Source organism: Podarcis liolepis (assembly GCF_965112155.1).
Source record: "Podarcis liolepis genome assembly, chromosome: 9".
NCBI lineage: Eukaryota > Metazoa > Chordata > Lepidosauria > Squamata > Lacertidae > Podarcis > Podarcis liolepis.
In genome coordinates this window covers 40143332-40165470 of record NC_139564.1, presented here as the reverse complement: position 1 = coordinate 40165470, position 22139 = coordinate 40143332, and the positions used below count along the sequence as shown (strand labels likewise).

General features: G+C 40.7%; 1 protein-coding gene across 17 annotated transcripts in view; it reads right to left on the bottom strand.

Moving 5' to 3' along the window:
* The window catches only part of TMEM131L (transmembrane 131 like), a 75553-nt gene that overhangs the window by 3938 nt on the left and 49476 nt on the right, over nucleotides 1-22139 (bottom strand). For 2 of the 17 annotated variants that reach the window (XM_083519860.1, XM_083519845.1), the window contains 19 exons: nucleotides 21375-21545; nucleotides 20737-20806; nucleotides 20123-20240; nucleotides 18278-18416; nucleotides 16664-16773; nucleotides 15848-15920; nucleotides 13934-14076; nucleotides 13447-13589; nucleotides 12864-13050; nucleotides 10803-10988; nucleotides 9877-10026; nucleotides 8750-9366; nucleotides 7974-8128; nucleotides 6252-6376; nucleotides 5612-5766; nucleotides 4692-4877; nucleotides 1640-1718; nucleotides 750-835; nucleotides 69-189 (listed from right to left, as the gene is read on the bottom strand). In XM_083519860.1, coding sequence (XP_083375986.1) covers nucleotides 69-189; nucleotides 750-835; nucleotides 1640-1718; nucleotides 4692-4877; nucleotides 5612-5766; nucleotides 6252-6376; nucleotides 7974-8128; nucleotides 8750-9366; nucleotides 9877-10026; nucleotides 10803-10988; nucleotides 12864-13050; nucleotides 13447-13589; nucleotides 13934-14076; nucleotides 15848-15920; nucleotides 16664-16773; nucleotides 18278-18416; nucleotides 20123-20240; nucleotides 20737-20806; nucleotides 21375-21545 — 3014 coding nt within the window. Of the gene's footprint in view, nucleotides 1-68; nucleotides 190-749; nucleotides 836-1639; nucleotides 1932-2167; nucleotides 4878-5611; nucleotides 5767-6251; nucleotides 6377-7973; nucleotides 8129-8749; nucleotides 9367-9876; nucleotides 10027-10802; nucleotides 10989-12863; nucleotides 13051-13446; nucleotides 13590-13933; nucleotides 14077-15847; nucleotides 15921-16663; nucleotides 16774-18277; nucleotides 18417-20122; nucleotides 20241-20736; nucleotides 20807-21374; nucleotides 21546-22139 lie in introns of all 17 variants that reach the window. The other 15 variants (XM_083519853.1, XM_083519846.1, XM_083519854.1 and 12 more) reach the window with 8 other exon arrangements.

Sequence of the window (22139 nt, the reverse complement as noted above, 5' to 3'; positions counted from 1 at the left end):
CAGTTTACAAAATAATACCATTGTTTTAGTAAAATGTGTAACAGGAGGGGTGAGGGAAAGAAACTTGCCCATTGTGTAATGAAGGGTTTTCCTGGATCATGCATGGGATGTTGTTCTCAAGGCTGTAGTTCACGCTATTTGGCAGGCACACAGGTTGAGGCGGCCACAGGTCCCCCGCTGGATAAAGACCTGGGAGGACAAGTAAAATTGAAATCATGACCTCTAAATTAACAAACTGTCAAGCATTAGCAGCACCAAGCAATTCAATTCTGCCTTTTCCAGCTGCATTTGCACAATCTGCACAAGCAAGAGTGAAATATAGTGAGCCTTGCACTTTCTCTTCCCCTCTCCCTTTACCTCCTCCCATATAGCCAGGAGGAAGGAATCAAAATCTTTTGATTAAGTATGGCTTGTCATGTTGTACAGTCTGATACAAGTGTGGTTTTCACATTAACTATGGTTAAGTTTCAGAACAAGCCAACTTGAAAGCATAATTACCTAAACTGGCTTAGTTCAAACTAACTATGATTTTTAATAATCACGTTTCCAGGTCCAAGGAACACAACAAATTGGAATATTCTAATAATACTTAGCATTTTTGTGCACCTCTGTGTATTTAAAACATTTTGTGCCTTAGTTTTGATTTTATTTATATTGTGTACAATGCAATATTTACATGCCATCCAGTAAACAAGGGTTCGTACCCAATGAAGTTGTCCCATTATCTAGTTTCATTTGGATTAACTAACCTTTATTTTTGTCTGGATCTACACTTATGTCAGGGAAGTTGGGGCATAGGCTTTCTGGATATTGAGGGACACCATTCACATCTCTGCTGAAACAAATTTGCAAACAAATTATTTTATATTTAGAAAAATCAACTATCCTTGTCCTAATACAGGGGTCTGCAACCTTTAAGACAAAAAGAGCCACTTGGACCCGTTTCCGAAGAAAAAACAACAACTGGGAGCCGCAAAACCATTGCGACATTTAAAACAAATATATCTCCGGACCCACGATCTGACAGTGGGCGGGAAGGTGACGTCGGGACGGTGCGTGACTAACGCACGCACCGCCCCCATGCGACGTCACAGCCAGTACAGCGCCTGCCACAGTGAGGAGTGTCGGGGCGCACAATGTGCCTCCTCCCCTCGCTAGTATCCGCCCCGGAGCCACAGCAAAGATGTAAAAGAGCCACATGCGGCTCCGGAGCCGCAGGTTGCAGACCCCTGTCCTAATACAAGGAAGCTATGTATGTCAAACAGATTTCCTGCAGGCATGGGGCAGGTGGGAAATCTGTATGCATTTCAATTAACAAACCCAATTTATCTACACACAGAAAGACACACACTAAACAGGTTCATGCAAAAATAAATATATGTATAGAGGTCTGTGTGTGCTGCACACATCATTTGTATGGTAGTGGTGGGCTAGTCATTTAATACCATTAGCAACATAAAGGCAGCAATTGAAGCGTTACCAGCTATTAGAAATAAGATATATTACAGCACATCTGTTTTGCCTAAAATAAGATATAATGCAAAAACACTACTGAGCATTACAAATTTAGTTTAGTAGTATTCCCCCTCCCCAGTTCATTTGCTAATCACATTTGAATGTGATTCTTTAAAGTATTTACCTGGTGTTGCAGATTTTGTGAGATGGGTTTAAAGAGATGGGTGTTTCAGCTGGAAAATCGCTGCATGAAATACTTTCCCCTATGCAAATGACAGAATAAAGCTGAACACGACATTTTGGTAAAATAATACAATACAGTTTTCTACATACTAGGACTGCATAGATAACACTGGGCAACAATTTTTTACTTTTTGAATGTTGTCTAGATTTCTACAACTGATTTAGGGTATTTTTGCACTGCTGAATCAGGAAATGGCATCCGTTTCTCTCCATCAGGTCAGGTTTACTGTAAACTGAATGCAGTTACAGATAGGTAGCCGTGTTGGTCTGCCATAGTCAAAATAAAAAAATTCCTTCCAGTAGCACCTTAAAGACCAACTAAGTTAGTTCTTGGTATGAGCTTTCGTGTGCATGCACACTTCTTCAGCACATCGTATCTGAAGAAGTGTGCATGCACACGAAAGCTCATACCAAGAACTAACTTAGTTGGTCTTTAAGGTGCTACTGGAAGGAATTTTTTTATGTAAACTGAATGGTGGGCATTGATAAAGGTAAGTACACGTAAATTGCATGTTGCTTCACCATTTTTCAAACTTCAGGGTTTGAACTTCTGTTTCTTGGAACTCCTGGAATGCTCAGCGGCAGGGAGGTCTCTCTTCAGAGTCCAACAGTAGTCAGCCATCATGACTGCGTCCCAGCGACCCTGATACCTGGTCTCCATCTCTTTCATGTCCTGATGGAATCTCTCCCCCTGCTCGTCACTCATTGAACCCAGGTTCTCAGGAAACCGGTCCATATGTGAAAATAGGTAGTGCATCTTGACGCTCATGTTGCAGCCCAGGTTTCTGAAAGCAGTCAGCATGTTGTTGACAAGTTCTGCGTAGTTTCTGGCCTTATTGTTGCCAAGAAAGTTCTTCACTACCAGAACAAATGCCTTCCACGCTTCCAGTTCCACTTCGTTCACTGAGTTTCCGAACTCTGGATCTCTGATGAGCTGACGGATCTGAGGACCGTCAAAGATGCCAGCTTTCAACTTCTCCATGGTCAATCCTGGAAAAGCCTGGCACAAGTAAGTGAAGCAGTCACCATCCTTGTCCAGAGCCTTGGTGAACTGCTTGATTAAGCCGAGCTTGATGTACAGTGGTGGGAAGAGTATTCTGTCTCTGTCCACCAGAGGGTCGTTGATGACGTTCCTTTTTTTGCAAGGCACCAGTTCCTCCCGCACAGGCCAGTCCTTCTTCGTGTAATGCTGAGCACAGTCCCTACTATCCCACATGCACAGAAAACATGGGTACTTGGTGAAGCCAGACTGTTGTCCCAACAAAAAGTTCACCATCTTCAGGTCAACACAAATAAACCACTTATGCTGATCATAACCAATTTTCTCCAGCACATACTTCACCGGTTCATAGTTCTCCTTCAGTGTACTCGAGTGAGCCAGGAGTATAGAGGCAAACTGGTTGCCGTTGTGTAGCAGAACACATTTCAGTGATCGCTTGCTGCTGTCAATGAACAGTCTCCAATCTTTGGGTTCGTACTGTGGCACTCTAAGCTTGAGCCGAAGCTGCGCAATATCTGCACAGTACACCAAGTCCTTTTCTTCCGAGAAAAAACGGAGGTACTCTTGATGCCGGTTGCGGAAGAAGCTGATGCGAACACTGTCAGAGAGGAGGTTTTTTCCCTTCAATCTGGATGCCAACAGTTCGGCAGAGTCCTTTGACAAGCTGAGGTCGCGAACTAGATCATTCAACTCCTTTTGGGAAAATGGATGTGGAGCATCTTCAAGAACCACTTCTTCTTCTTCATGTCCTTCAATACTGGAGACATCTTCGTCACTAATGTCAGGAAGTTCTCTGAAGATAGGCACTGGAATTTCATCACAATGAGCTACAGGACGACGTGCTGATTGAAGATCAGGATTAACTTAGTTTTGATCCCCCAACTTTATGCTTTGCTGCACCAATTTATGGAAGATTTCGAGGTTTTATGACTTCAAACTGATCCCTTTTTGACATAATCACCCAGAACTATTGGACCTGAATACTTCTTGTCATTAAAATAATCATTTCCAATCAAAACAATTATTCGACATGGCATTTTACCCCCACCAACTTCTTCTAAAATGCTCCACACAAGCATACATGTGAACAAAAACGTTAAAAAATGACATGTGGCCATAGCTCAAAAACTTGACCTGATTGAGCAAAACCAATGTGATTTTTGGATTCAGCGCATCAGATTCATCCTAAATCAACTGAAAAAACGCAGACAACAAATTTGTTGTTGACCAGTGTAATCAAGTGCAAACATGTAACAGGTCAGAAGCTATGAACAAAATATTTATCAAGCATTTTCTTTTTTCTTTTTTTTGGGGGGGGGGGTGTATAGAGTTTTAGTATAGTTTCACAACAAAAGTCCTGAACTGATATATAACAACAACAAAAAAGTAAAAATACATAAAAGTAAGTAAAAATGTAAGCATGGTAAAAAATATCCCATCATGGCCCAAATGCCCAGAAAAAGTATTTGCCTGGTGCTGAAATGAGGATTATTGGCCAAGCAGATTATTGGAGGAAGAGATTTGTGTTGATAATAAACGGGGCTGCAAAAAAGCTGTAGATTTATGCTGGTCTGCTTTATTTGCCTTACGAACCCCATACTAACTGCCAATGCTGAATGCAGTTTTAGATTTCTACAGCATAAATCACGGTAGAAGCAATTTGTAAGGTGATGTGGCTTTTCTCTCTTTGGCTGTGTGTATTTGAATATATAATATATATATTTATATTCACTTTATCCCATATTCAATAATTCTACAGTTGTTTTAAGGGAGATGGAGAATTAAATATACCGCTTTGATATATATCTGTGATATGGCAGCATATAAATATTTTTTCTAAATGAATTTCATGTTGCCCAGTTAAGGCTTTAAAAGACACTCCACTGAAAATAATTCTGTAATAATTGAGTTATTGCAGCTTCTTCTTCTTTTGCAATTTTCAGACTCTGATGCCTCAAGAAATGCAGAATACACACACTCTTACAGCACTTACTAGAAGGAAGGAAGTGCCTGCTAGGAATAATGGGCTTCTTGTCGCCATCGGAACTGCTAGTGCTGCTCCAGCTCCCCCAGCTGCCTCGACTGGCACGAACACTCCCTGAAGAGCTTCCGCAGTCTGAGCTTGAATCTGAGCAAAACCTTTCCAGGCACTTCTTCTTCGGCCACTGATAGAAACCTTCTAGGCAATTTGGAAAATTCGTAACAAAACAGAAGTTTATGACTCGCCAACTTATTCCACCTAGCTGGCAAATATATGCAATTGACCAGACACTGAACATTCTTATCCATTCTATATTTTGTTAACTAGGAAAAATACTGAACTGGTTTAGCATATATCCCAAGTGGGTAAGTGGATAGAATATGATGGGACCCATTTATAAATGTTTTCTATGCCTGAGCTTCAGAAGCCTTCACAGATACATACTGATACTACATGATGTCAAGAGGAACACTTTCCCCCATTTGTGGTGGCTCAGCTTCAGACCTTCCTATGCCAAGACCTTCCTGTGTTCCTGCCTTATCCACATTCCCAATAATGAAGAGGCTTCTAAGCACATTCACCCAAATGTCCTTAGGAACCCAAACCTTCCTACTCAACAATGAGGCTGGAACTTGCATTCAGGCATCTTTCTCTATAAGCTCCACCACACACACACACACACACCCCGCCCATGTTAGGAACTGAAGGTTTTGTCAAGTGTATTTATCGCTGGCTTGAACTCCCCAATTCTTTCTCCTTGGCTGAGAATGCTCATACACAAAAGGGGATAAAGAAGCAGAAGATTCATCACGCCGTAGCACTGCTCTATCTTAAAGACAAAGTGCAATAGAAAAATAGGAGCGGAATCAAAAGCAAACTACTAATACTAGTTATGCATAGCATTTGGTTCTGAGTCCCTTTTGATTACATACCTGCTTCTCTCTGTGTGGGTAAGCCACCTCTCTCTTCTCCTTTACATGTTTCTCCATTGCTCTGACCACACCAGTTTCTTATATTAACATTAGTTCTAAGTTCAGGTCTTTCAAAACCACTACACACATGCTTCAACTCAGTCTGTTCAGGGACCCTACAAGCAACAACAACAAAGGAGTAGTTATCTTACATGTGGTACATCTATTAATTAGTTACCTATGTGAACAATCTGTTTGCATGCTACTAAAACAGAACAGTCCTGACATGGGTTCTCACATACAGTTTAGAGCAGCCTTTTGCAACTTGGTGCCACCCAGACGCTTTTGGTGACAACTCCAATCAGCCTCAGTCAGTTGTAGCCAATGGTTAGGGATGATGAACATTGTAGTCTGAAACACCTGAGGAACAGCAGGTTAGGGAAGGCTGGCCTAGAGGCTTGTTCAATGGCTCTAATGCCATTCTTGATTCTTTGGCAGAAGGGTAGGATGACAATTAAGAATAGCAAGGAAAAGGTAAAAATTAACCAAAAAATTGTTTTGTCAACAAAAATTAACAAGAAAACAACAAGAAAAAGTGGTGGAAATACTGCTTGCATTCCTAAATTTAAAAATCTGAACATAAAGAAGCAGCCATACATACCGTACGGATAAATTAGCATGCTTCTTCTTATTCTTTCTGTTTGTCCTATTTCTGTTCCAGTTTGTATTTGGTACATGCCCTTCTCTTTTCTCTGGAGACCCATTTTTTCGGTGAGTATCTTCTTGCTGAAAGGTTAAAAAAAACAGGACTTATTAAGACATATTACTTAAGATTATGAGTTTGTATCAATGGCTTCAAAATCTGGCAGACTACAGTCGCACAGCATTTTAATCAGAAAATAATTATCATGCAAAATTGTCGTTAATATGAACGTTAAAAAAACTATAGTCTTGTGAAATGTGTTAGCATGCAATTTTATTCTCCTCCACGTTCCTTGATTCTTTCCTCAGCTAAATACCACAGTCATAAAGGGCTGAAACAATGGCCTACACAATTTTGCCTCGATTAAAACCAGAACCACCTGTCAGATTTATGACTAGCTCAGTTTTAAACTTACCCTCCATAAATTCTTCCTTTCTTCACTTTTTTTTTTTTACCTCATCTGTTCTGATTACGTGAATTGCTATTTTATTAAGGGACAAACTTGCCTGAAAAGTTATTTCAAGCTTAGATTACACAGCTACAACTATTCCAAAGCAATAGGAACAGGGAATGCAAATTTCAACCGTAAGATTGTTTCTTCAAGAACACATATGCACTACAAATCTATACTGTTCAAATCAATGAGTATAAAGGGCCTCTCACAGGATATACTGTAGCAAAAGTTAGCATGTACTCAGCCTCTAGATTTCTAAAACAGGTCTTGGAATTCTCTATTTATAGTATGATATGAATGAAGGCAGGCTAAGTTTACACCACTATTTTTGAGGCTGAAGAAATGCCAGATTATATCCAATTATGTTGTCCCATTAGCTGCCTATACAATGGCACTTTGTCTCCCTTTCCTTTCTCCATGCCCCCCACAATCTCTTCTGGATTGAACATGGCACGAGGTGTTTAGGAAGTGACAGTCCCATTGCCCAGGTGGAAGTCCTTAAGCTAATATGATGTCTTTGTTGGACACAACCCAATATGTAACCTATGCTATGTAAAAATGGTTATGCCATTCTTTCATCACATTTTTACTTGCAAAGTGATCACAAAGGTCACTGAATTAGCTAGAAACCCATGAGACAACAAGCTTTCATAGAAACTTTGTTCAATTTCTACATATGGAAATACTTGGGTATACTTCCCCACTATAAACATATTCTGATTTCATCATCAGTTCATTACAGTCAACAACCAGAAATAGAAACATACAGTATGCCAAAATACAAGAAAAAGTGTAACAGCGTAGCAAGAGTAAGTCAGATATATACAAAGCCAAAGAGTAACCTCGGGTAAATAAATGCCTGGAAATAATCCTTCAAGCTTCACATAATTAATTGGCTCCTTATTATCATTGCCAGCAATAGAAATCTGGCCACTATCATTGACACTCACGGGATCTTATGTGTAGGGCTTTTTTCTGGGGGGATGCAGGGGTACACATACCCCTGAACATTTTGTGAATCTAAGTTTGGCCTCATTGAGTGTGTGTGTGTTCTTCCCTGGTATTTCAATATGAGTAGGAAAATGAGAGTACCCCTAAACATTTTTTAAGAAAAAAAGCACTTATGTCCCAGAAATCCCAGAAATTTTTATTCTTAGGTGTTTATCTGCAATTGCATTTAAAATCCCAGTTCCAAAATGTTTAAAGAAGCATGTAACAATTCAAACCTCAGCAGAAGAAACTTCCCGTTTTCCACAGCACTGCAGTTCATCTTTAGGCCCTTTATTTATCGCCTTCTCTGCTGAGGGCTTTGTGTTCACCTGCTTTTTCAAAGAGTCACAGCTTTCTATTTCATTCCTGAGAGACACCTGCTGGCCATTCCCTTCAAAATAAAAACAAAAAACGATACAGTATTTACCTCACCTTGTAAGAATATTTCAAGTGAAATTCACCTCTGTCAGGTAAGTGCTTACTCACAAAATAACAACTGCACAAAGAACAGTATGTTATTTCCCTCCTTGTTTTCAGCCCTCTGCAGATGTGCTGGAGGGAATGGACCTTGGCAGTACCCTACTCCTTCACAAAGTGCCAATTGTGTGAGTAAGAAGAATGACTGAAGAGGGCTACAGGTGGGCTGTGTATGTTTGCTTTTGTGTAATATTGGTAATCCACATACTGCTCAAAAAGAATTTCCCCTTTTTCTTTGCTATGGATGTTGGTAGTTTTTATTTTCTTCACCATTTCTCCCCAACTGGCAAAATCCGCAATGTACTTCAGTTTGCAACACTGGGTCTTAATTAGAATTTAAATAAAACTAAAGAATTTAAGCTTCTACAAGCATTTAAACTGACTACAGTACATGTGCTTAAAAGTAATGAAGTCTGTAAGTTTGATAAGAAATTACTGTATTTTTTCCTTTTGATGTCATTTCAAAAATGCCCCCCTCTAGTTCAGTTCAGACTACTCAAAACTATCTATTTCTGTATTTTTTAAAAAATGTTACCGTTGTTTTTCCTGGAAACTTCTTGAAATTCCGGTTGTTGCTGAGGTGAATGTCTTGGGAAGCGACTTTCAGGCAGCTTCTTTGATGACTTCAAAGGACACAGCTCAGGTTCTTTGAGCTCAGCTACATTTTCTGAAGTCTTAAGGTTCGTTTCCTTAGGAAACATACTTGTTCGAAGACCCTCCTTCAAATTGCACTCTGAAGAAGTATTTTTTATAGGCGTTGCATTTTTCAATGCACTCTCTTCTTTATCTAGAAAGTTCCCTGGGTGCGTCAAGTTCTTTTGCATGTTTACATTTATGCTACTGGCATATTTCAGGCTCAGCCAAGTCTCACTAACAGTGCAAATGTCCTCCTTTGCTGCTGGAGTTTGATTTTCGACCACTGGGTTCTGTTTGTCATCAGTTGTTAGAATAGTGGTGCTGGTTGCTGTGCTTGATTTTGGTTTACCATAGTATACAGAGCACTTGTGCTTCTTCTGAGAATGACTGTATGTTGCTGGACTCCTTTTGGCAGCATTCTGACTCCGGCTAGTTGCTGTGCCCACAGAAAGGGAGCCTTTTCCTTTCCCTTTATCAGAAGAACCGTAAGTATCCGTAAAGGTTTTGCAACTGCTCCTAGATCAGAAATAAAGTGATTACATTTATTTATGGCACAAATATCATATTGTTCATAAATCATTTTATCAAGACCAGGGGGAGACTGGAAAATAAGGCATAATACTGAGCACTATTTTTTCCTGGAAGCCATCTTGATACCATTTTTATCCTGTTTTGCGAAAAGTGTATTTCATTATTTTAGCCATTGCACAGAAAATTAGCTTCAGATTAGTATCAAGAAGCACGACTGTCCCATGTTTCCTTCCCCTCACCATCTCCATCATATACTGAATGCAGGTTACATATTTCTCCCTTCCCACACTGAGGACACAACTTCTGTGATGTGTAATGAGCCGTTTTTTATCAGCATCTGAACAGCAACATCAATTGTCAAGAAACTGTTCCTTTCTTGAGGAACTAGCATTTCCAACCACCACCTATCTATTCTCAGAATCAAACAGCAACACCATCATCACTTTAAAGAGATTTTCACATCAAGGCACCTAACAGAAAGTTAATATTTATTACTTGTACGTTTCAGAGCTGATGATGTCCACAGAACTGTTGTTTGGCAGTGCAGAAGGACTGGGATTCTGCCTTTGTCTTGACTTCAAGAATTCCGATAGGATGTACTGCGCTTGCTGGAAAGCTATCAGAATCACACCCAGAAGAGACAAACTGCAAGACAGGGAAAGATAAATGTTTTCAGCAAAACGTATGTGTAGAAATAAAGCAAGATTTACATTCAGGAGGTTGGAACTAACATCAAATTGAATGAGTTAATTGTGTTCAGTGTTGAAGTTATTACAGCCAGCATTCATAAAGGTGGGATCATTGAGACTGACTGGAAATATTTCCCTCTGTATGGAACCTGGTAGTCTTCAGCTAGTTTACCAAGCATGCTATATCTCCAGCTAAAGGGAGGAATTCCTTCTTCCCAACAGCACTGTATTGCCTGGAGCAGCCCTTCTTCAGGTATAATACTTCTTAATCCCAACCTGTCTGGAATTAGCCGCTGCAACTACCATCTTCCGTTTAATAGCATCTCCTGTCTATGACTTTCTGCCTGCTACATCATACTTCCTGGGTATGTTTTCAAGGCATATAAAAAGGTATCCAACTTGTTCCCTAGAAGCTGTAGCACTCCAACTCCCATCAGCCCCACCCACAACAAACAGCAAGGAATGCTGGGAGTTGTAGTCCAGTAACGTCTTGGACAGACCTAGGTGCTCTATCTCTGTATTAGAGGGGCTTGCATTTAGGGGGGAAATGCTTCCTGCTCAAGGAAAAACCAGATCTAGTAAGACAGTGAGGAGGTGGTCAAGTTGCCTTTTCTTGATATCATCTTGCTGCTGCTTTAAAATCTAAGGTTTCAGTCTGAGACTGAAAATTTCCAGGCTTTATGCCATGAAGCAGTCTATAAATTTGTTAATATGTATAAATAAATGCTTTACCTGACAAAGAGCACTGTAAGCCTCCAGAAGGACTCTTCCCAGCTGGGTCCTGGTACCACATCTGCACACAGTGGTAAAAGATGGTGAGGAAGAGTCACATTGAGAGTGAAGTGGAACTCGACACCACCAGCAGTCACCAGAGTCAGCTCACGGATAACCCATGAAGAAGTAAAATCTGGAGTAAACCTGCACACCAAAAAATTAAAAAGCCAGTGACATTTTGATGGGAATCAGGTCCCATGCAAGTCCTGTATTTTTGTTCAACATCAAACCCCCTGCTTCCTCCTACCATTCTTTGTGATTCACTTGTAACCCCTTTGATCACAATGAGGAGAATCCTTTAACACAGCACCTAATACACATGGCTGAAGCCTGCACATACCCATTACATACAATAACCTTTATTCCCATCTGTCTGAAAAGAATTCAAGTAGAAGTCCTAGATGTTATTGAAACTCCTTGAGCAAGAGGTGCCTTCAGCCGGACACATAACTGCACTGCATGTTCCTCTGTGTGCTTTCAATCAACCACTGTGGTCAACACCATCACCCTTCCTCTCAGCAAGATTTATGGCCCAAAGCACTTGGCTTCAGTCGGCGTGGGGAACTTTTTTGGCCACCCACCTGATGGGAAAATGACATTACGCCTGTCAAAAGCTGACCCATGTGGGTGCGGGGGAAGATCCTGCTTGAGCAATACTGAATTCACCACACACCATTCAGTTCTGCTTTCAAAGTGGTTCAGGCACATCAGCAAGTTTCTAGCAGGAACTTGCTGGTATATCCAAACCAAGCAGGATCGAACACCCCATGTATCAGGGGATGTACAGCAAATTCAATCCTGCTTTCTGCAATGTCATCTCTACCTGCCCCACAACTGATGTCACATGGGACATCAGATGTGGGGCAGGTGGTGTGGTTTGGGGGAAATGGCCTCACAGGCCAAATGCAAAGGCTTAGTGGGTCAAGTTTGGTCCACAGGTCAGAGTTTGCCCATCCTAGCTCTGTATTCTTTCCTCTTCTGTCCATGCTAGGCTCCCTGTGACTTGTATCACAAACATCCAGAGGTGTAACTTTTCTGTAGAGAAATCTTGTTCAGTGAAGCAACTCATAATTAAATCTTGAGCAAAAGATGTTATAACAGTATCTGATGAAAGTATTTCCATCTCGTATAAGGGCTTACAATCACCACCTTTATGGCACTGTATGGAAACCAAGTTAGAAATCCTGAATATTGCTAGATCATTAATTTCAACTGAGTAAGATGAAAAGTGAAGTAACGCATCAGCTGTCTAGTACCCAATCATATACCTTACCTAAAAGTCAGTTAGCTAGTTTGGCTTTGTTTGTAAATACACTGGGGCAGACAGTCATTTAATGGAGGAAGGCCCAATTCACATGCTGTCCCTGAAGAACTCTCAACCTCTGTTTTGGGAGGCTCAGGAGATACAGGGGGGAAAGGCAGATTGGCAAAACCGCCCCACAAGTACCAGCAAGAGCATCCCATTAAGAAAGACTTCAAGTAAAGGCTGGACCCACAAAATTTAAGGTACAAATGGATCTTCTCCCCTTTGAGTTAATTAAGAAAAAATAATTATTATTCATGTTGAATAATGTTCATTATAATGGAGATAGACTTCTTGATATTAAATCAATGAAAGATGTTCCCACTACAGCCTTTAATTGTGCTGCTCTGCCCTGGCCCATAACATGTTCCACAGTAGGATAAGTTATTTTTCCTTCAGCTCTGAAATTGCCCTGTCAAAGTTACAATGTTGTGTAGCATGACCCTAACTGGAAAACAAAATGCTCAACACACACAACAGACTGTAAGCTCTGCAACCCTTAAGGCAAAGATAGCACTTTAAAGAATGACACAATAGAGTGCTTCCAAACAGTCAGAAACAAGGATAGCCTTTTCTTGGAATTTTTATTTATTTATATGAACTTTGTATAACACCTTGAGCTCCTTTGAGGTAGGATATAAGTGTAGCAGTGTGGTTCCTTTTAAACTCAATTCTAAAGTAAGCCAGTTTGTCAATGGAAAGCAGCAAATGCTTACACAATGCTAATCTCCCGCGAAGAGTTCTGTGCCAGAAAAAAATCTTGGCAATTGAGTACTTCAAATCCATAACCCTGGCAGCTGTACCCATTAATCTTCATAGACGTTATAGTGATAGGAAGATGACCAACGTTTTCAACCTTAAAGTTCTTTGTGATGGATAAAATTTGCTTGCCATCTTTCAGTTCTAAAGAAAACAAAATGCAAGTTACTTCAAGGTAATCATTAAAAGCCATCTTGAGGGTACTTCTAAGTGGCAGAAACTGTATTCCTACAACTATGTTACAATATATTCAAGTCTTCCTCCTTATTATGAAAGGGAGATGGGAGTTGGAATGGGGACATGTAATACTTCACATGCAACTCTTCCTAAATCAGGGCACACCATCTATGTGAGGATTGCACATGTATACTACCTTAAGTATGCACAGCAGCAACCATGGTTATGCATGTGAAAACAGACGTTTATGTTATTCACACATAGCTGTGCCCATGAGACTGGCCACTTTATCCTCCAAACCATGCACATCTGTTTGGTTAAACTAATCTCACTTAGTCCTTTCCTTCTCAGATTGTCACTCACGTCTCCTGCAGTCCATAAGGGTTGATTCTGGCACCTTAAATCGAAGGGATCCTCCTGCCCCTGGCAACCTTCCCCCTACTTTCAACAGCTCTCTGGCTCCAATGCCTTCGACATAAACCACATCCAGAACAGTCAAATTATTCCTGCAATAAAGCAAGGATGCCTTAATAAATAAATAAATAAATAAATAAATAAATAAATAAATAAATAAAGGGAAAAAAGAAAAGCAGTCTTCCCACCATCTTGCAAGATGTGGGCATCTTTTGGAAAAATTCACTGCTGTGCTTTGCCAAGACCAAATACAATTCCTGTGGATGCGAAATATTTCTATAATTCGCATATACAGTAAATCCAAGCTTTAGGGGGAAAGTACCAAAGATCAAATTTGGATGTAGCCCTGGGGCCTACACTCACTGATGGAAATATGAAACAAAGCTTTCTAAAACAGTGCCTAATTCACCCCACAGAATCTCGAGAAGAGACCTACCTGACCAGTATAAGGGAGTTTACCCTTTTGTAATCAATAGGGGTGAAGACAACACCAACTCTCTTAGTTTCTAAAGGCTGCAATTTTAAATAAAGCAGCTCCGAACTAGATCCAATGTAATCGTGGTCTTCCTGTAGTTCGTCCTGCAAAACAACATGAGCGAACCATTACTAAAACATCCATGCTCCTGAGGGAAATCAGGAAGATGAGAAGCAGAGAGCGAAAGACTACAGTTCCACTTGTCCTGCATACTTATGCCTGTCCAGCCTGACTGTCCCATTCCACTATTGAGGTGACAGAGTACCATATTTTTCGCTCTATAAGATGCCCTTTTTCCCCTCCAAAAATTAAGGGGAAATGTGTGTGCGTCTTATGGAGCGAATGCAAGCTCTATAAGCCTCCGCTGTGCCCCAGAGGCTTCGCGTTGCTTTTGCTGAAGCCAGGAGAGCAAGAGGGATCGGTGCGCACTGATCCCTCTTGCTCTCCTGGCTTTGCTTCGCTGGAGAGGCGCTGCACAGCTTTCCCTCTCTGCACAGCGCCCCTTCAGCGAAGCGGGAGGAGAAATGGAAGGGGCTCCGCTTCTCCTGCTGCTTCGCTGAAGGGGCGCTGCGCAGAGAGGGAGAGAATTTTTTTTTCTTGTTCTCCCCCTCTAAAACTAGGTGCGTCTTATGGTCCGGTGCATCCTATAGAGTGGAAAATACGGTATTTTATTTGCCCCATCTAGAGGGGAAAGGGAAGGATGAGCATACCAGGACACTGCCATTAACAAAGGGGAGAAAATGTTTACAGCAATGTGTGTGAGGAGTGGGGATACAGAAAATACAGGTGCCACCCGCCTGTGTCTACTGAGGTTTTCAGTGTTGCAGGTAGGAATAATAAAGCCCCACTTAACAGAGTTCCTGAACCCTTTCTGGAATTACAAGCACTCTTGTTATCTGGTGTTTCCATTGAGGAATGCAAAGTGTAAGTTTTAAATGTTAGGTGTGTTTTGAAGAGTTTTTTAAAATCAGCAATATATTAAATAAATGTTATAACTTCAAAAGTTTCAAAAATTGTTTTCCATTTAATAGCTAAACCAATGTTTCCAAACCTTCCCCCTCCAATCACTTGAAAATTCTGATAGCCTTGGTGGACTACTTAATACTTTTTCCTGCCTGTTACAGCAAAAGGAATCCACTGAGTTAGACGCTGCATTTTTTTAATTGTATTTCGTTGCATCTCTTATGTCTTGTATGTTTTGTATTGCAACTTGAATTCCCTAGTATTCAAACTGTAATATACAATATAAGAAACAATAGAAGCAATAAAAATACAATGACAATCAATATGGCTATTCAATGCATAGATGCTGCAGACTACCTGGTATGAAGCTCACAGACCACTGTTGGTCCACGGACCACAGTTAATAATAATAATAATAATAATAAATAAAATTTTATTTATATCCCGCCCTCCCCAGCCAAAGCCAGGCTCAGAGCGGCTAACAACAATAAAATGATACAACATTCTAAAATCATTTCATTATAAAATTAATTCAAATCAGATTAATGGAAACCAGTTGGGCTAGAGTTCTGTGAGGATAGCCAAAGGAGGGAGTCAGGCTGTGCCCTGGCCAAAGGACTGGTGGAGCAGCTCTGTCTTGCAGGTCCTGCAGAAAGATGTCAAATCCCGCAGGGCCCTTGTCTCTTGTGACAGAGCGTTCCACCAGATGGGGAATTCCTGACCTAAGCAATCCAAAAATTAAATGCAGGTTACAGGTTATTAAAAAAAGGCCAACTCCTTTCATGCTCAAACATGTTTCTGCATAAACCACAGACTCTCAGCTGTGTGGTGGCTGTTTCTTTCCAATTTAATGCAAAGAGCACGTTAAGTTCCATTTCTGAGAGTGAAAAACACATATGAGACACTGCTTACCCTGTGAGCATAATCTTCTGTCAATCTAAATTCAGTGGTTGTGAAGTTAATAGACTGTACATTTGCACCAAACCTATATAAACCAAGAAAAGAATATACATGTATAAACCTTAAAAAAATTATAGAAAGTAAAGAACCATAAAAAGCCATTTTCAGATAGTTCTCCATTATGAATGGAGGAAAAAGTAAGACAACTCCTCATGGCCCTTCTATTAATTTGGGATATCTCAGTTGGCTTGCGTGTCTTTATCTCAGGATCAGCCCCATGTTGGGCAAAAGATTCTTGCATTGCAGGGGGCTGGATGAGACGGTCCCTTCCAACGCTGCAAGTCTATGGTTCTAATCCTCGATCGCCACATGTTAGTGGATGGTACAGTGGAACCTTGGTTCCCAAACTCCTCCGTTGCCGTACATTTCGGTTCTCGAATGCTGAAAACCCAGAAGTAAATGTTTCCATTTTCAAATGTTTTTCAGAACCTGAACATGCGACACAGCTTCTGCTTAGTGCAGGAAGCTCTCGCAACCAAAGGGAAGCCGCGGCTCCGTTTTCGAGCATTTCGGAAGCCAAACAGGCTTCTGGAGCGGGTTTTGTTCGAGAACCAGGGTACCACTTTATTGTGAAATAAGCCTAAACCCAAGTGGGATCTTCCATGGCATTAGAAACTTTGTGCCAGTACCATGAAGACCCTTTGCATGCACAGAACATGACCGGTAGATGCAAGCTCATTCCCCACCCACCCAAATACATGGAGAGAAAGGAACTATTTTCAGATTATACTATTTCTTAAATTACCACAAGAAACTATTTCTCATTACCATTTGCTGAGTAGAGTCAATGGAGCGCGAGGATCAGGATAAAAAGAAAGAGGCAGGAGTTGCAACATAACTGGGAAAGATGAAGGGTTTCTTAGCGTAAAATATTTTACCTAAGTAATTGGGGAAAAACAACAATATTAATACTTCATGTTTTAGAATTCAAGCCTCTTCCCTACTCCCAAATTCTGCTATTTTTGGTACAAAACATTTTTTAAAAAATCTGGATGTTTTCTGAAATATTTACAAACGTACAGAAATATTGACACATCTTACTCATGTTGATAAAAATTGTGAAATCAGAGCTAAAAACCATTATGACTGTCCTTTTATTTTTGTTTTCAAAATAAGAGAGGGTCTTGAAAAAGAATGAGGTAGATTTAAGGTTTAAAAAAATTCTTTAAAAAGTATTGAAAGCATTATACAATGAGTAAAATGACAATATAGGTTATGGCGTAGTTTGAATGTGATGCTAAGCCAAAGCATGGCTAAACAAGAATGAGCAAACACACAGGTTCCCAGAGAGAAGATCACAGCTACTTCCCCCCTCTTCTGCTGTTGCTACCACTGTGCCTGAGAGGAGAAAGCATGAGGCTTGGACAGGCTTGTTCCCATCACAAGACATCACACTTTATCTGAACATCTGAACACAGTCTGTGTGAAATTTCATATATCCACAGCTATCAGGTTTTAATAGACCCATAAAGTTTAAAAGAACCTGGTGACTGCTGGTTTTAGCCTGCTTTTTCAGTTAATTCATAAGACCTCAACAGGCCTGATAATGACATTAAGTACAGTCGTACCTCAGAAGTTGAACGGAATCCGTACCAGAAATCTGTTCAACTTCCAAAACATTCGGAAACCAAGACACAGTGGCGTCGCAACAGGGGGGCAGTGCACCCCGTGTTCCATGTCTGTGGGGGTAACAAAAAGTCACCCCGCAGGAGCTCACGGGGGCACGAGCAGCCAACACACCCGCATGTGGAAGATCCTCTGTTCATGGCTGCAGCCACGAGCAGAGGATCCCAGTGCCAATGGCAAACTGCTAAGTACAGCGCATGTGTGGTATCGCAGGCATGTGCTGTATGTAGCTACGCTCCAGCGCTGTACGGACGGTGCCGGGATACCTCCGTCGCCGCTACAGCCGCAAGCAGAGGATCCCGGCACAGTCCGTACGGCGCTGGAGTGGCGCCGGCGGCAAACCGCTATACAGCGAATGTGCAGCATCGATATGTACGGCGCATGCGTTGTACGTAGCGATGCCGCACATGCGCCCTACGTAACGATGCCCGCCCCGGGTGTCACGACGCCTTCCTTCGCCCCTGCCAAGGCACGGCTTCCGATTGGCTGCAGGAAGCTCCTATAGCCAATTTGAAGCTGCGTAAGCTGCATCGGACGTTCAGGTTCCAAAGAACATTCGCAAACCAGAACACTCACTTCCGAGTTTGCGGCGTTCGGGAGCCAAAACGTTTGAGTTGCAAGGCATTCGTCAACCAAGGTACAACTGTATAAGACAATGAGTATAAATACAATTTTCTGTTTTCAAAACCAAAAATGGAAGTAAGACAAGTGAGGAATTATGTCAAAAAGTTTTAATAAATCTAAAAATGGCCTCACCATGCTATTCATTGGTGCAGCTGCACTGAAGTTCAATGTGAGACCAAGCTCTGTAACCAAGTGGGGTAAAGGTAATGCAAAGGATTCTTCTTTATGATCCTTCTGATGAGACGCTTGAGCAAGTTCCCCAATATTTCTCCTGTTGAGTTAATAAGAACATATATAAGAGAGGTTTCAAGACATCCCATTTCAATTTACTAGCTATGTCAACATTAGTGATAAATCGATCCATCCTCCTCCCTCCCAATTTTCGTTTTGGACAGATATCCTTTGTTTAGTTTAATCTCTTCATTCATTTGCTTATAACTGTTTTACAGTGCTGTGAAATGGTTGTTATGCTTATTTCTTGGTGTGAGGCTGTGTAGTTTGTATTGTTTTACGTTTGGAAAATGTAATAAAAAGTATCAAAAAGAGCAAGAAAGTTTTGGCTTGCGATGTTATGACAGATCATCTCTTTCAGAGACAGAAATCTCCAAGAGCCTTCTAATTATGGCCTTGTGTTTGCAATATTTTAGCATCTTCGGTTTCATCCTTTTACTTTTAAATCTCCTACTAGAGATTCTGCAACACAGTACCAAACCTTTTTTTTTAAAAAAAAAAGTGACAGAACTGTAAATGTTTTACGGCCACTTACTGAAAATATGACAATGAATTCTGCACACTTCTAAGGGCTGATGCAAGCACAATGCATCTGATTCCTTCACTTCAATGAAAGAATTAGAATCACACACATTTGTTCCCTTCTTCAATGCAAAACCCTTGCTGGTTTTAACTATGGTTCAAGCATATTCTTCCCCCAGTTTTAACCATGGTGAATGCTAACCAGGCTCCATTATTGCTCAGGAACTACCTGGTTTATAAACATCTGGTCAAAACCAATGTTGATGGTAAATGCCAAAGCTTCAGCAGCTCAGGTGGGCTGGCCACTGACACCAGTCTTGTGTCCCTCTTTTAGACTTTGAAGAAGGAGGAGGAGGAGAAGTTTGGACTCGATATCCTGTCTTTCACTCCCCTTAAGAAGTCTCAAAACAGCTAACAATCTCCTTTCCCTTCCTCCCCCACAACGAACACTCTGTGAGGTGAGTGAGGCTGAGAGACTTCAGAGAAGTGTGAGTAGCCCAAGGTCACCCAGCAGCTGCATGTGGAGGAGCAGGGAATCGAACCCGGTTCACCAGATTACGAGTCCACCACTCTTAACCACTACACTACACTGACTTCCAGTACTGATTGTTATAGGAGGCAGCAGTAGCAGACCTCTTTGATGTGGCACCTTCCAGCCAAATCATTTCCTTTTCCCACTTGGGACAATGTAGCGAATGGAGTACTGTGACTGGAAGCAACTGAATGAGAGCCATTTTCTGCTGCTGTCACCAGTGACAGTAGTGAAGATGAAAATCTCAGAAAATGAGAAGCAGCAAAAGGAAGTAATTGAAAGGTTGTAACCCCTGACTTCAGTGGTGGAGGCAAAGCATTTTTAAGAGATGAAAAGGGAGGTAGTCTGGAAAGAGAAAAGGCCCACATAGGAAGGGGCACATTGCTAGGCACTATAAGGAGTCTCTCAATCTTGCAGCCTGAACTGTGGTTAAAGCTAGCAGGAGGTAGTATGGGGATTTAGGAGGACAGGGGGTACTGGAATGAAGCAGAAGATGCATGTAACATTATGGTCCAAGGCCTGTTCCCTTAACCATGCTTAAGGAATCAGGAGTGCTATGTCTGCACCCTCTGTAATGCATGATGTGACTATTTAGTATTAGCCCCTATATCATGGATTTTAACACGTTGACCGTAAGCATAGCAAGATTTTACCACTCTAATGCTGAAATTAAGAACATTCTGTATACACACCTGCAAATTTCATTGTGCTTAATTTTTTGCCATTTTTCATGGAGCTGATATGCAAGGTCAGAATCCACACTCCATGTAGAACTGTCCAGAGATAGGCTCCTTTCCCAAAGCAGATTTGCTAAAAGAATAACATTCCGTTTCAATGATACATAATATTTGTTTATTGCTTTTGTTCCAAAATTTGATTTCAAGAAGTCATAAAGAGAACACATTTAGAAATAGTATGACCAATGCATAACAGCTCTTAAACACCACCCCCATATTTATGCACAAGACCACAAACTTCTATATTTTTTTTAAAAATATGCCCCAATATTATTCTCTCCCTCTTGCACCATTTTCTGCCCCACCTTCCCTTTTAGGCTCTTGCAAAACCAGCACCCCTGTCATGCTAACAAATTGCCCCTGCACTGCCCCTTTCCCCAGAACAAAAGCAGACTATCTAAAGCAGACTGACTTCACTATAAGATGTTCAACATAGCATGACCAGAAGGCTGCTAAAATCTACCAAGAAGAAGTTAGGCATTCAGAAAGAAATGTTGACTTAAAAAATCAGCACATCTTATTTATCCATTAGTATCATAGATGGGAATATCCTTCTTTTCTGCTTTTACCTGTGTCTGACATTCGCAAGGAACAGTACACATCACGATGTGCTATTGCTTCAAAATGAAGATCTCCCTTCTGAAAAACATTGATTAAAACACTAAATAAATTAACAAATATTGCAGGGGGTCGGATCCTTGGGGTCCCTTCCAACTCTTCAATTCTATGATTGTATTTAAGTCAGCATGTAAAGAACAACTCCATGGTTTTCAGTATTTCCCCACACCCAATGTTTTTAAAAATACAAACAATTAAACCACTTTGCACCTAGATGGAAGTGATGAAAAGTGCTTGCACCTTAAACAATCTCCACTAGCTTTCAGAATCATGTGCACTTTCAATTTCCACCACTTAAAATAATATGCAGTGTTCCATAGTATCCTGGTTTGAGTTCTGCACCCTATTCAATACAATACAAAATGAATTCATAAGGAATAATTGATGCTCCAGTGACTTTGTGAAAATTAATACTTCATTCAACCATTTTCATAACGACATTTTCCTAACTTGAAATTTGGATAAACCTCCCAAAAATCTAATACTCTGAAAAGATAGTATCACTTCAAAACTTAATTATTAATCTATGAACTGTAAAGTATGAAAGTCAGAATATACTACTGTAAACATATGCAATGCAATACACTACCTGGGACAAAGCAGAATAAATTTGCAGCGGTATCTCGAATATCACTCCAATATTTGTGGCCACAAAAATATTGGAAAATAAACTTGTTACTGATTCTTTGATGTGGAGTTTCAAGGAAAACACATTCCAACATCCTGGAGATAGAGTCAAAGGATCTGTGAAGTTCAGAACCTAATGGCAAAAAAACATCAGATCAAACGAAGTGCATATAAAGTACATCTACATGAAAAATCTTGCTCCGTTTGTTATCTTCTACTTCTAATAATACACAGGGGAGTGGCAGATTGGGCCCTAGCTAAAGAAATTTATCTAATTATTCATGTATAAGCAGGGCTGCTTGCATTCCTTAACAGTCATGCTGTGCATGTATGGAATTTGGTAATGGGTGAAAAAATCAGCACCCTGACAGCCTCAAGCCTGCCATGAGGAAAGATTCGAAAAATGTGCAGGCAATGCCTGGCAACATTTCAGAATACAGAAATGGGAAGATAAGCTATTCTCTTCATCTGGTCAGCTTGGGACTTTTATGCCCTGAATAAGCTCTTCCCAAATTCCACAACTAGCAGACTAAAATAAATACAAAGTAAGCAGTTTAATATAACTGTTCACAATTTATCAGCCAGCAACACAATTTAAACTTTTCTTGGTTCTTCTGAAGTAATTCTTTATTTTAGGGCTGAGTACACACACTCAGTATATAAATGGAGATTTAATGAATGGGATGCTGAAATACATTGCTAATTGTTTAAGGAAAAGTACCAAGTG